This window comes from Dryobates pubescens, chromosome 23 (assembly GCF_014839835.1).
Source record: "Dryobates pubescens isolate bDryPub1 chromosome 23, bDryPub1.pri, whole genome shotgun sequence".
In the NCBI taxonomy this organism is placed as follows: Eukaryota; Metazoa; Chordata; class Aves; order Piciformes; family Picidae; genus Dryobates; species Dryobates pubescens.
Genome location: NC_071634.1, coordinates 17,543,047 through 17,557,187, shown reverse-complemented (window position 1 = coordinate 17,557,187; position 14,141 = coordinate 17,543,047). Strand labels below are relative to the sequence as shown.

At 43.7% G+C, this 14,141-nt stretch overlaps 1 protein-coding gene across 9 annotated transcripts in view; it reads left to right on the top strand.

Annotated features, from left to right (window-relative positions):
* The first annotated feature begins 5,846 nt into the window (after positions 1-5,846).
* SLIT2 (slit guidance ligand 2) overlaps positions 5,847-14,141 on the top strand; it is a 193,867-nt gene continuing 185,572 nt past the window's right edge. For all 9 annotated transcript variants that reach the window (XM_054172355.1, XM_054172351.1, XM_054172352.1 and 6 more), the window contains exons 1-3: positions 5,847-6,585; positions 8,413-8,484; positions 9,680-9,751. In XM_054172355.1, coding sequence (XP_054028330.1) covers positions 6,410-6,585; positions 8,413-8,484; positions 9,680-9,751 — 320 coding nt within the window. In that variant the 5' untranslated portion in view covers positions 5,847-6,409. The remainder of the gene's footprint in view (positions 6,586-8,412; positions 8,485-9,679; positions 9,752-14,141) is intronic.

Genomic DNA, 14,141 nt, shown 5'->3' with positions numbered 1-14,141 from the left:
AGAGAGTGTGTTCATTAATCTGTGTCACAGGAGTATTGAACATACAACAGCTATCAGATTTTCTACATTTGATAGCACCTGAGATGTCACGGGCAAGGGTCAAAGACTGTTCTAGCACAAATTATGAGACTTTTACTGGTAGATGAAGATAGACCACAATAAATACTGACTATAAAGCACTTAAATCTGGGTTTCAGGAAAACGTTGACATGAATTGATTTCCCTTTTGTGTGAGAACTTGGGGAAAGGATTGGCAATGTTAGAACTGTTTAGCTTCTGTCAGTTTTCTCTGCTGAAGCACTTCTTGCATTCTCCCTTTAACTTTCAGTATTTCAATTGTTCTTTGGCAGTTCATCTACTTAATACAGTTTAGGTTGATGTATCAGCTTATGTAGAATCACATGATTATTGGACGTGTTGGACAACCTTTCGTTTGGCTCCTTAATTTACCAGGAAGCATAAATAAAATTTACATTGGCTACCTTGAGTTAATCCCATGCTGCCACATGAATTCTTAGTGTTAAGTGAACAAATAGAGCCTGAATAAAGTAGTGTGCATAGTCTGGATTGTGTGAGACGTGTTTATCCAGCTCTGACACTTCCATTTCCTTCCTCCCCATATTTTCCTAGACCTACCCATGAAGTATTGTAACTATTTTTCATGAAGGGGAAAATTCTAATGAGGCTCTTTCAATACAGGAGACATGCACGGTGCACTTGAAGTTCTGCTTGTTGGATGAACTTGAATAAATCCACACTATTCCATGATAATGATAATGGAGTGATTCAAGGTTTTCTTTTTCGGCTCCTAAAAACCAGGGAATTTTTCAAGTAAATTTCCAAACACACGTTATGGTAAAGCATTGGGAGACACTAGGCAGCTCCACAGGAGCCTAAGGCTTTGACATGTGTGAAATCTGTGACCCTAAAAATTTGATAGTGTCCCTTTGATATTGGATAAACCTCAGGTCACTCAGCTTTAGATTTAAGGATACATTTCTGAAATATTTACTACCCGTTGTAATGTTTATTATGGGTGCTGTTTCAGAGAAGTCAAGAAGTTTGATCCTTGGCTCCCTTGGAGAAGTTGTACAAACACAGACATGGTCCTATACCCCCTTCCTGCCAGCTAGAGTTTGCTTTAATGTTGCATTTAATATGGAGGCATTTCAGACCTGTTCTAAGCTTGTCTAGCTACCAAGTAGAGAAGATAGCCAGCAACTAAGTAAAACCTTCTCTGAGCTAAAATATCACGTAGACACACATGATTTCCAAGTTGATCTTTCGGCTGCAGCCCACTATACCAATAAAACACAAACTCTGATTCATCCAGTGACACTGACACAAGTAGTAAATGTTCAGGATTAAAAGCAGACTGCTGTTTAAGTTACCACAGCTTCCAGTGGGTTGCACCTATTCCTTTGTCTCCCTGTTGCAGTAGATGCTTACAGAAAAGGGCTGAGGGTTTGTTTTGTTGGGTTGTTGCTTTTACCCCAGATAAATGTACTTTTTGCAAACTTTTTTCATAGTTCATGTTTGTTAAAACTTATAGTCTTAATTTTATCCCCTGGAGCCTCTCTGTTTTATTTACAGCATATTTGAGGAATGGTGTCCAAAGCTGAACAATTTCTCTTACCCATAAAAGCTGATAAAAGCTTTTATGAAGCTTTAGGAATTGGTAAGCATTTAAGAATGCTTACCTCCCTTATGTAATATATACCTCATCAGAATGAAGTTTGCCTTTTTGTAATGGAATCTCCTTTATCATAAATTTAAGATGATGTGTTTTCATCTCCACATCATTCTCTGGATTGCTGCTGCCCAGCTAGTCATTTTGCATTTATACATTTGAGTATCTTTTCTGAGTGTAATATGTTCACCTCTTTCTTATTATTTACTAATTCCACGTGTCTTCTCCAACTTAGCAATGTAATTTCAAACTTTTGTTACCACTTTCAAACTCCTTACATCCCTTTCTATTCTGGTATCATCTGTTAATAGTCATGCTTAATTTTCAGTCATTAATGGAATCATTTGGTGGCATAATTGTCTTAACAGCTTTTTAAAAGTGTCTGCTTTCTTTACACTGCCAGACTGACCAGCAGCCATACTCTGAACATAGAGTTTGAGGGTTTTTAGTCAGTTAAGTGCCCGCATTCTCACAATCAGATTATGACTATATTTAACTAGATTGCTTAGAAGAATGTTAACGTGCATGGTGGCAAATGACCTGCTAATATTGCCATCTGTCCTACTTTCCCCTTACCTAAAAGCTAGATACCTTGGCAAAGGAAGAAACTAGGTTAGTTTATACTGTTTTTTTTTTTCTTGATATATCTCTATTGATAATTTTTCTGCCACCTCATTGGCCTTCAGTTATTTTACAAGTTGATGAGTCATTTGGTTCAGTATCTTTCAGGCATACTACCCTTATAATGCTATGGTGAAGCCCATAGAGCTCTTGATGTTCACCAGGCTCACTCAGCTGTGTCTACACAGCACTTAGCTTTGCACTTGGTTGCAGTCGTTACCAGTCTCAGCTGCAAGTAGCAGCTTTTTGCATTTTGATGTTCTGGATCCCGTTCTGAAGATGTTACCAATTTGATTTCCTTATACTCCTAGTTCTGATCTTCTTAGCTTTAACCCTCCAATGGGTAGAAGGGCGTACAATGGGAAACTGCTTTTAGCTGCGGTCAGTGTTTTCTGAAATGGCTGCAACACACTCTTTGCTCCTCCACCGATGAACATTTCTAACTGCTTTTAACAGATCTTATTGTCAAATTTACCCAGCTTCTTCCTCTACAGGACTATTTTCCCTGATAACTTTGGAAATGCCTTAGAGTTAATTCTGCAGGCAATTGTAGCATCCACAGGGTACTCTGGCAGGGCAAGGTTCACACCCCAGCAGTGATTCTATACTGTGTCTGAAAGAAGGCCTCATCCTCAGACAGCTTCAGACATTGAGAGCTTTCCCATTGAAGAGTTTAGATCACAAAGAGAGAGTTTCAATGTGCTGGCAGGCAAGACACCTCAGGAAAATCAATCTGAATGAATGAAAGGTATGCTTCAAAGGTGGGCATGTTAAAAATCAATGAGCCCCCCAAATAGGAATAAAAATTGATCTTGTTTCTACTTAGTATACTTCTCTTGGAAAAAAAAACCAACAGCACAAAACAAAAGTACATTAAGACCAGTTTAGATTTTGAATCAGCTCATCATAGAGCAGTTTTGCAATGTTTAACACTTTCAGAATTGAATTATTTTTGAGAATCACTATATTACAAACAATTATTCTATCTTCTCATTGTGTCTTCTGCAGCAACAGTGCTGATGCTTGAAACCAACGATGAGAAATAGGGAATGGTTAACATTTGTATTTTCTGGTTTCTGTGTGCCTGGAGTCATAAGATAAAGGATTTTAGAAGACACATGAAAGTAGTATGTTAGATTAAGTTCTGTATTTGCTTTTCTGTTGCTTGCTAGAAACTTGCAAAATCCTTTCTAAACCCTTTTAAAACCCTAAAACAATCAAAGAGAGAAAAGAGTGAAAAGTGTTTATACAAGGAAGCTGATGCACTCCTCTTACAATCACTGAATTCTCCTTCCTGCGTCAACCTAAAAAACTGGAGTATCTCTATTTCTCTGTAAGACACAAGATGCCATTATCAGCATTTGAAAACAGTGCACCAATCATCCTTATGGACTAATCGCTCAAAAAAGACAAGATTGTTCTAGGTCTGTGCATTTTCACATTTTTCATTTTGGCTCACATTCTGCATTATTAGAAGTCAGAAGTAACTTTGCTGACTTCCATTTCCCCAGGTTAACTCAGGTCTAGAACGGTGTTTCTCCAAAGAGAATTCGTCCTCTTGGTAAGGGGCAAAAAGAGACAGCAAGCCTCTTGCAGGGACTGTGCAGCAGACACCCCAAGGGATGGAGAGACTCAGCTGGACTCAGCCATATGGAAGAATATGGATTCCCTTGAGCATTTCCAAACTACACCTTACTGAAGGCTTAGTCATCCCTGCTGGGGGGTGTCATCTGTGAAAGACAAATCACTTTCACCTATTCCCAAGGTCTCAAGAACTGTCGTAAATATCATGAAACTGACTTTACAAGTGAGGAAAACCAAAACCAGTTAAAATTTAGTTAAGAACCCATTTAGTATTTTCCTAAGAATGATGAAGACACACTGACAACAACCACCAGGAAAATCTATCCAGGCACGTTGTGTGTGTTTAGAGTAGTTTTTTGAAACGGGAAGTGTTTCTGAAACGAGTGCACTAGCGCTCGCGCTGCTACTCGACATACTCTAACACAAAAATTACCACTTGCCCATTGTATTTTATTTTCGAAAACAGCTTATGAGAGACTCTAGTGTTTTTCATACTAAAATTGCATCCAACGAAAATCCAAAGAAAAATCCTCTTATTCCCTCTCTAGCGACTGCTGCACAGACCAGAAGAGACCCTCGGGAAGATGTTTACAAGTGCAGCAGGCGATACTGCAGCCCCCGGCCTTGCTCCCCCCTTTCTTCCCTTTCTCGTGGGGCGCTTGACAACTCGCGGGTCGCAGCTGCGTGAGAAACTCCGCGCAACAACTCCGGGCTCCGTGAGACGGAAGGATGGAGAGTGCAGTTCTGCCGCGCTCCCCGGGGGCGAGGAGGGAGCGACAAGAACCTGCCTCCCCAGCCGCCGCTCTCCCCCAACTTTCATTCATTGTCGGCGTCGCCGCACAGCCCCCGCGCTGCCTCCCCGCCTCCTTCTCCCCACGCTGGCCGGGCCCGGGCCGGGCGGGGCGGGCTGCGGCGCAGCCAGTGAGCGCGGCGCGGGGCGCCGCGGGCGGGGGCCGGGGAGGCGCGGTCCCGCCGCCCCTATATAAAGCAGCGCGTGAGGCGCTTCCAGCTCCGTAGGAGCGGGGCGAAGTGGCCGCCTGTGCTGGGCTGAGCTGAGCTGTGCAGGCGTCGGCGAGGTGCCGGTTCGGCTGGCGGCCGCTTCTCGGGAAGCACTTTCCGCGGGCGACGGCAAGACACCTTGCAGCGGGGAGGAGAGCAGAGCCGGCCTGCGTGCGGCAGTACTATCCTATTGTTCAAGCGGAGAGACTTGGGGTGCGAGGGAAGGAGTCGGCCTGTCGCCTCCCTTCGCCCTCTTCTCCGCCCGCCCCCTTCACCTCCCCCTCTCCCCCCCCCACACTACTCCCCTTCTCAGCCGTTTGCTCCAGCGCCGGAGGAGTGTCACCGCCGCCGGGGAGCCGAGGGCCGGGCTGTTCGGCACCAGCACCGACCGCTCAGGTGCACCGGCGGGATTGGGGAAAGGGGCGCAAGCCCTTCCCGAGGTGCTGTGCTTTCGCCAGCTCCGGGAAAGGAATAAAGTTGCTCCCTTTACTGCTGCAATCCCAGGAGCTGCTGAAGTGGCTTCACCTGGAAGGACTGAGCAGTTCCTACCTTTCTATCAGGTGCCTTTGCCGCAGCAAAGCCACGGTATCCGGGAGACCACGGGGAGTAGAATAAGGCACCCCCCACCCCTCACGCTTTTGCCGCACATCGCTCGTTATCTGGTCTGTTCCACCGTGCTCCCGGGATCACAGGAGGATCTATAGCTGTGATCTGTCACCGAGCAGAAGGAGGTCGTGGATGAACTCCCTTCCAGCAGGGCAACGAATCACTTCTCGACTGCTTATTATTATCGTGCTCTAGGACCAGCCCTTTCCTGCTAAACTTGGCTTGGGAGCTTACAGCAGGAGGGGGCGCGGGGGGTGGAAAGCCAAGCCCAACATCATCTCGTGTGTTTGACTTTTTTTTTTCTTCCCCTCCCTCCTCCTTCCGTGAGACAGTTTGATGAATGCCTGCGAGAGGGGTATGATTTGCTGAGGCGCCTCTGGCAGGGCGGTGTGTGCGCGGTGTCAGCCCCGCCGCCGCCCCCCGTGGGGCTGTGAGCGGCCCACGGCGGGGGACGCGCGTGGGAGCGGCTGCTGCGCTGCGCGGCCCGCCGCGGAGGAAGCGCGCTGGTTGGGCGGACGGGGCTTGCCCGTGAGTCACAGCTTTGAAAGGGGCGAGGAGGAAGATAAGGAGCTAGTCCAACTCTGCCACACTCTGAGAGACCGTGGGTTTGCTTCGCTTTCGCAGGGAGCACGACCCGAGTGCCGCCTCTCTCCTCCATCCGACGGGCTAGCGAGGGAGGGCCCGGGCCGGCCCCCCTCTCAGCGAAGTTGCCTTCAGCCGCAGATCGGTGCCACCCACCTCACTTTGCCGGGGTTGTTTTCTTGATTCGGCTTTGGATAGAGAGGACTCTGCTTTCTCCGCACCCTGAAAGTTACCCGAACGTTCCCCGCGGCCAGGAGGAGGGCGGCGCGCCCCGCGCCTCCCCGGGGCCGAGGCCGGCGGGCCCCGGCCGGGCGGCAGCGGGCGGTGATGATGTGCGGCTGGGGGAAGTTCACCCTGTCCCTGGGGCTGTTGCTGGCGATGGCGGGCGAGGTGGCGCCGCAGCCGTGCCCAGCACAGTGCTCCTGCTCGGGGAGCACCGTGGACTGTCACGGGCTGGCGCTGCGAGGCGTCCCGAGGAACATCCCCCGCAACACCGAGAGGCTGTAAGTAACCCGGCCGGGGCGGTGGTGACCGCCCTGCGGCTTTCCCCAGGGCTCCCGCCGGCTGGCGTGGCAGAGGTGGTCTGCGGAGCCAGCCCGGTTTGGGATCCCGACGCCCTTTGGGAGGGGGGGTTTCCCGTTTCCCTCCCCTGCCGCCGGCGGTGCCCGTTCTACGGCGATGCGCGGAGACACGGGAGAGGTGGACGCAGCTCCCAGCCGCTGCCTTTCATCCTGGAGCGCCGCGGTGAAGAGCGCGGTTCCCGCCGCCGCGGGGAGCGGGGGCGGCGAGGTTGGCAGCACCGCGGCCCCGGGGGCACCCGGAGGCGGCAGCGGAGGGGCCTCTCCCCCAGCTGGTTCCAGTTTCCCGGCAAACTTCGTTATTGCGGCTTGCTTTCCCCGAGCCGCCGGGGAAGAAGAGCAGGGCCGCGGCGCCCCGCCGCGTTCCGCGAGAGCAGGCAGGGCCCGGGGTGAGTGGCGGAGCTCCGCGGGCGCGCAGCGCTCATTTCTGCCCTGCCGGCCGCGGGTACCGCGGAGGCTCCGCTCTGGGAGGTGGGCGAGAACGCGCCACTGCCAGGGAGTGAGGCTGGCGCCCGGCGGGGCTCTGCGGCTGTCGCTGGGAGAGGGCACGCTTGGGTCTTGCAGCCCTTTTCCCACTCCCACGGCTCTAAGTTATGCCTTAACCGATCCCTCCCCCAAATCCGCTTCTCGAGATCATTTAGGTGCCCTCCGGCCAGGGGGTTTTCTAGCCTTGAGAGAGGGCGAGCATGTAGTGGGGTATTTATCATACCCGACTGCTTTTCAGAGGGGTCTGAGGAGTGAAAGAGGTCAGCACATTATTTCTTACTCTCTAATAAGTTATTTCAATGTTGGTTTATGAACACACGCCTCGACTGGTCAATTTCACCCAAGAAGACTCTCAGGGACACTTTTGTGAGGAGAAGAGTGCACTTTCCTTAGGGTGATATCTTGACTGCAGTGGGATATAAAAAACAAACAGATTACACACACACCCCCCAGCTACATTGGGAATGAGCTGTAATTGGTAGGGTAGTTTCCATGTAATACCACTTCCTAATGGCTTACCTCAGGAATCGCCAATCTGGTTTTATTTGTAGTGATTGGACTTGGGGGAAAAACCTTTTAAGAAAAAAAGAACATATAACTCCAGAAGAGAAACTAGTGCTGAAGTATGAATTGAGATGTTAGGGCCTAAGTAGAGCATGCTGTTGCTTCTGAGCACGCTTTTTGTTCTGCAATGAGTATAGTTTCCTGTGCAGCAAGTGAAAAGTTTAATTTTCATAAATTCGTGTTTCCCATCACTTACCCTCCAAGAATCTTACATTTGTTTGATTTGAAAGCTAGTGTTTGCTATAGGAGGTTGAGCCCTAGTCTGCCTTCATAGCAGTGCAAAAAAGCTGGAAGTTGCTTAAAAATGGTGAAAAGTATCTTGATTTCAGTCACACAGGTTTGTGTGCGTGTGTGTCAGACAAACACTGTAGCATATATAGCAGTTTCAGTGGTTTCCTAAATGCAGCTCTAACCACATTCAGACAGGTTTTGACTCTTCTCTAATGATAAATACAAGCTTTATAATGGTAGGCAGAACTGACTCTGTCTCTTCATACAAAGTTCGAAGCTACTACTTTCAAGATAAACTTTCATTCACTCACTTGGAAATCAAGAACTGACACAATGTTAGTTGTAGGAATGGTTGACTGGGTTCATTTGCATCTCCTAATTTCTGAAAATGCTGTGCCCATGAATGCAAAAGCATTTAAAGTAACTTCTGAATGTTACAATTTTACTGCTCATGAAATTTATTCTTCTTAGGGATCTTAATGGAAATAACATCACAAGAATCACCAAGACCGACTTTGCTGGTCTGAGGCACCTTCGAGTTCTGTAAGTTTCTTTCTGTCACTGATAGCTTTGAGAATTGGTGCTACAGTTTGTTTAAAACCATTAGACTAGTTATCTATTACTTGATAAGATGGTTGGGTTATCACTTTTTAACTATTGTGCTACTGCATCTGAATTTGCACTCACTTCCCCATGTCTTATACATTCATACGAGTCACTTAAGTTACCTTAATTTTGGTGTTTTGTTTGTTTTGTTTTATTTTAAATGTCTTCTTAAAGTTCTGAGAAGTTGGGGCTTTAATTTGGCGTGTAGTTTACATGTGAGAGTCGTTCTCATAGGTTGAATAACTCTTAGAGTGACTTCATTTTAAGCTTAAAAATTTTAATACTTGCACTGCAAAGGGGTGCCCTCAGCCTGAAGTATAAAGGAATTAATTCAGAAAAGAAAAGGGGTTATTCCTTTACTGAATTTAAAAGCCAGTCTCAGGTGATGGTTATTGATTTTCTACAGTTTATGGGCAAAAAGAAACACTTTAGCAGTCAATTTGAGGAAGGAATTGTTTGTTTTGTTTTTGTTTGTTTGTTTTTAAATGCTTTTTTTTTTCCCCCAAGCATTATGAGACTTTAAAAATTCTGTAGGGTTTTGCCTTTGGGGGGAAAAAAATCTAATACCAAGTTTAAAATCTTGTGGAATTTACTTATTTGTTAATGCTTTTTAATTTGATCAAGTAGCAATATAAAATACATTTCCATTTCTCTCTGAAACAGATTACTGTGTTGTAGTAATTTCCAGTTTATTACAAAACAAAAGTACTGTTAGTTACAATCACTGCTCAATCATTCACCGTTGCTTTTTGCCAACACCACGGGCAGCATTTTTGTTACTCTCATGTGAGACCAATATGGCTTTCACGCCGAACTGGAGTCTTACAACTTGCCGAAGAGCAAGGATGTATGTGTGCACACAGCATGTATGCATGTGTGTAACTTTCTAACCTGGGGCTCTTAAAGTCAATGAGCAAATGTAATCTTTATTGCTGTTTCTTTTACCAAGGATTATTTGTTACTTTTTGGCTACATGAGCCCATATAAAGTGTTGATGACAGGGATCCAGAAGGTTAAAGCGGATGTCACTCCAAAGTAACTGTTGCACTGTGTTTGCCTTTAAATGACTGCTGCTAATGCAACAAGTTCTCAGAGCTATTGAAATTTACATGTACAAATTTCTGTATTTCAGTCAGCTCATGGAGAACAAGATTAGTACTATTGAGAGAGGAGCATTCCAAGATTTAAAAGAGCTGGAGAGGCTGTAAGTATTTTTAGTTGTAAATCTATGAGAACTTTTTGTATCGTCAGTTGTGTGTTAAGGAACTCAAGTCTGATTTTTTAATTTAATTTTATTTTATTTTTAACTTTTATTTGTTAAACTTGAGCTATCAGTCCCTATTGTGACACAAGAGCAGTAGGAAATTCTCAAGCAGTATGTATGGGAGTTGGGCTGGGGGGGTAGCTTTCATCAGCAGTCCAGATTTGAAATGTAAACTGCAATTGTCCTGTATTTCATAGGTTGAATACTCTCAAATATTTTCCCCTTGAATACAAAAGGGCTTTTTCAAACATGAATATACTTACTTAAAAAAAATCCAAACCCTGTTTTCTGAGATAGTGTTGGATGTCAGTCTTGGAGATGCTGGATGTTTTATACAAGGTCTTCTTGGAAGTTCCTGCTAGTTGCCAAGTGTCTTGTTATGTAGTATGAAAGCAGTAATTGAATCCTACTCTTGGTTTTATGATTAAAGCTTTGGAAAAAAGTATGCCCTGTTAACTTTCAAAAATTAATGTGGTTTGGACTTGGGAAAACAAAAAAAAAGAGTGCTGTGTGGCTTAGAGGATCTTCTCTGTTGAAGGGCAAACACCTGCTTGGTTACAGTAGGACATAGAAAATAAGTAATTCCCAAACTGTTTTAGCTCTTTATAATAGTTGCTTAGTTTCCTGTATGTACCTTCTTATTTTGTTGCTTTTCCTCAAATGAAAATATTCTTTTTAATGTACAAGTTAGGACATCTAACACATTGAGGTCAAGATGCTGATTGTTGGATATAGTTTCAGTCCGAAGCTAGGCAAGTCTGAGAGTGTCATTGCATTATTGCATGTCCATAGAAAACTTGAGCGGTGTCTTCACTATTGGGCATCTTAGTTGCTGCATTGTCATTGTATCATTTAAGCACGCCTCTGAGGTCTTGTTTAGTTTTTCATTTGCTGCTGCTTTAAGCTTCAGAAAGATTGTTTTTTTCTGCTTCCCTTTACTGAAAAGCAATGCTGACCTCTTTGTCTTACTGTAGTTGTACTCTGTATCCACAGCTGCTGTGTGTTTAAACAAACAAACAAACTTCCCAACAAGCCACAAACCATTATGTTTTGGTTGGTCATACAGACAGTTATTCAAGAGACTTAGCAAATACAGTTACACTGGGGGTTACTATCATAGTGGAAATATCATAGACTTGAGATAATTACCTCCTTTTAAAAAAACCCAAAGCAACTTTCTGACCTAAAACCTGAAAGTGTTATTTTACAGTGCAACCTTTTTTGAATTAATTATTGAGGTCGATTTCTCTTAGAAATACTAATCTTATGGGGTTTGTTTTTCAGTGACATTAAAGCTCTTAATGCAATTCCTCTTTACTCTGTTTTTAACTCGGTACAAAGTGTAGGTATTGAGTGCAGCCTGTCCTGCTGAGGGAGAGATTTGGATAATACATACAGCTTTGTAAATTTGGTGTTTACAGTTAATATTATTAAACAGTATTTCATGGTTCCAAAGTATGTCCATGTACATGAAACATTAACAGACATGAAAAGATCCATGCTTCTAGTGTGAATGTGGTTTGACACTGAGATACCAAATACTAAGTTTTAAACCAGCATATAATCAACTTTATTTCTGCATTGTCTTGAAGTGAAAATGTGCTGTCATGTATTTAACAATATTAAAATCAGCAGAATCACATTTTATGACTTTTTCAAGACATTTAATGGGAAGATCTCTGAAGTACAGAATTGCAATGCTATAAAAAACCAAACCAACCAACTTGTCTGTCTTTACATTTTGCCATTACATTTTCTGTTTTGGTTTTTCCCCCTCTCTCTTTTTTTTTCCTTACTTATTTCTCTCTTGATAAATCTGTAAAATATTTGGAAAACAATAGATATTATTGTTTTTCTTCTTCCAGTTCATACGATACTAGTTCTAAAGATTAGACATTCTGATATTTGTGGTTAGTTTTGTGGGTTTTGTTCACCCTTCATCAGGCAGACACGACATTTGAAAGTTTAGCTATTTAAACATCCAAAGTTTGTTTTGTCTTCAGACTTATTTTGCATCTTAAGTACTTGTGAGTTTCTTTAATTTGCTGGAATTCAGTCAGTGTTAGGTGTGTGGGCGACTTGTAATTTGAATATATATGCAGGCTGTCTTTATCACCTCCCAGCTGTTGGCTCAGAGCAAATATTTCATATTTGTGAGGAAAAGCTGAGAAAATTCCTCTTGTTTACAATTGCCAAGTCCATCTGATGAAGGCACTTTGTTATCTGACAGCCAATTCATCTCCTTGGCTTTCTGAAATTCAAACTGATTTCTCAGGAAACTTTGGCTGCTTCCTTCAAGTATTTTCTCCTATGCATTCGACAGTAAGCACTTGAAAGTTTCTTTTATTTCTTCAATGGGCATGTGTAGGATGCTACATTTCCACTCCAAGTGTGATGTGCTGAGCTACTGTTAAAGTATACCAATGCACTGCTTTTAGCATGCTAATGGAGGCCATCAGTGGACCTTACTACAACTGAAATGAACTCTGGTTGGTTTATAAGATTGTTTCCATATAATGCTGCTTGTGTTGGAATATCTTGTGCTGCTGTATGCAGGCTGAATTTTAAAACGTGTTTTTCTTTATTCAGTACTGTCTGTAATGTGAAGAACAGACTCTCACAGCAGTTTCCCTTTGGGAAATAAATCCATCTCTTTAGGTTAAGTGGTGCTTTAGGTTTTTGGTTTTGAACTGGAATTTCAGTTGCAAAGTCATTTCTTTGGAAATCAGAGTAACTGGTGTACAAGGAGCTGTGGTTGATCATTTTGTTACTTGTTGTGAATACTCATTTGTGGTTCTGATGATGCAAAATGCTGAATATCCTCAGCTCCCTCTAAGGGAAGTGAAGACCTGAAGCACCTTGCAAAATTAATCTGAGAGAAGAAACTCTCAACCTTACCTTCAGAAGAGCACTGTTTAAGATATAATTTGATTAAATTTGTATGTGCCTCTGTCAGGTGCATAGAAATGGTTCTCCTATACTTTAGTAAAGCAACAACAAATCCCTAGTACAGTAGATAAATTTGGTAGTATGTACATGAAACTATGTAGGTCTCCATAACGGGAATTTGTCACACTGCTGCAGTTGTAGAAGTGCAATGGCATTAATACTGCTATGAACAAGTGATTGTTACTAGCGTAGCCCTGCTGTGATTGTAAAGTAAAAATGTTTAATAAACAATAAATGCTGGTATAGTAGTGCCTACTGTGTAAGAATTGAGGGGGAAAACAAGCTGGAAGCTAGCAACTTAACTAATTAAGTTTTAGGTTTGTGGACACTAGTTGCTGGAGAGATGCCAGTGAAGCTGAAGGTGATTTTGATGTAAGCCTTGAAGTTGGATACTTCTCTGGTGACTTTTCAGTGAAATAAATATGCTTATGCTGCAGTGTTCACTTAGTTATGGCCCCCAGTAGTCTTGTCTGAGGACTCAGCTGGTAAGGGCATAGTGGCTCTGGTCTAAACCAATTTGGGACAGCACAGCCTGATCTAGTAAGTCTGCCATGACTGGAGCTTTCTTCACAGCCTCTTGAACAGCTGAATCACGTGGTCTGGTGTGTTGTGTATGTGCTCTCCCTTTGAGCATCAGTACATGTAGCCTATTTTTCAATCCATAGAACACCTCATACTTTTGTGTGCATTGCGAAGCAGTGTCATAACCTCTTGGGTTAAGTGTGATCCTGCCTGCCCTGCATTTAATGTCTGCAAGACTTTCTATTTTGACTGCTTAACTGTATCATGAGCCCATGCTCCTATGAATAGAGCCTCTAAAAGGTAGATGGCAGTTCAGTGCATGGCAGATCCCATAAAGAATTGGGATGTGAGCTGTTACATTGCCTGAACCTCTCTTACATAGACCACAGTCCTGTATCAGGAGTGGGTCTCAGTATGCTTCATGACAGGAAGACACATTCCAGAGACCAATGCTTATTATGGGAGGCAAAACCTTTTGAAACTCTTCCTTGGGAGAATATGGAATTAAGCACTCTTTTCATTTTAAAAGGAAAAAAAAATTCTTAGGTGTGGTGTTTATAATGGTTTGACATAATCTCTTAGAAAAACAAGATGAGCTGAAAATCTCCATTTCCTGAAGCTAGCACTGTTGTTAGATACAGCTTTAAAAATGACTTCTAAAACTGAGCTCAACTGTTATACCCAAGACCACCTCCTTCTGTGGTCTTGCAGTTACTGCTCCAAGTATCCCATCTGGAGGGAAATAAAGAATTGGTCGAAGACAGCTGCTATAGGGCTGTTGAATTTGTTCTGTTATAAACTGAAGTCTAAAATTTCCTTCTAACTCTATGTATTCCAGAAATACAATGCAGTCAGGTTT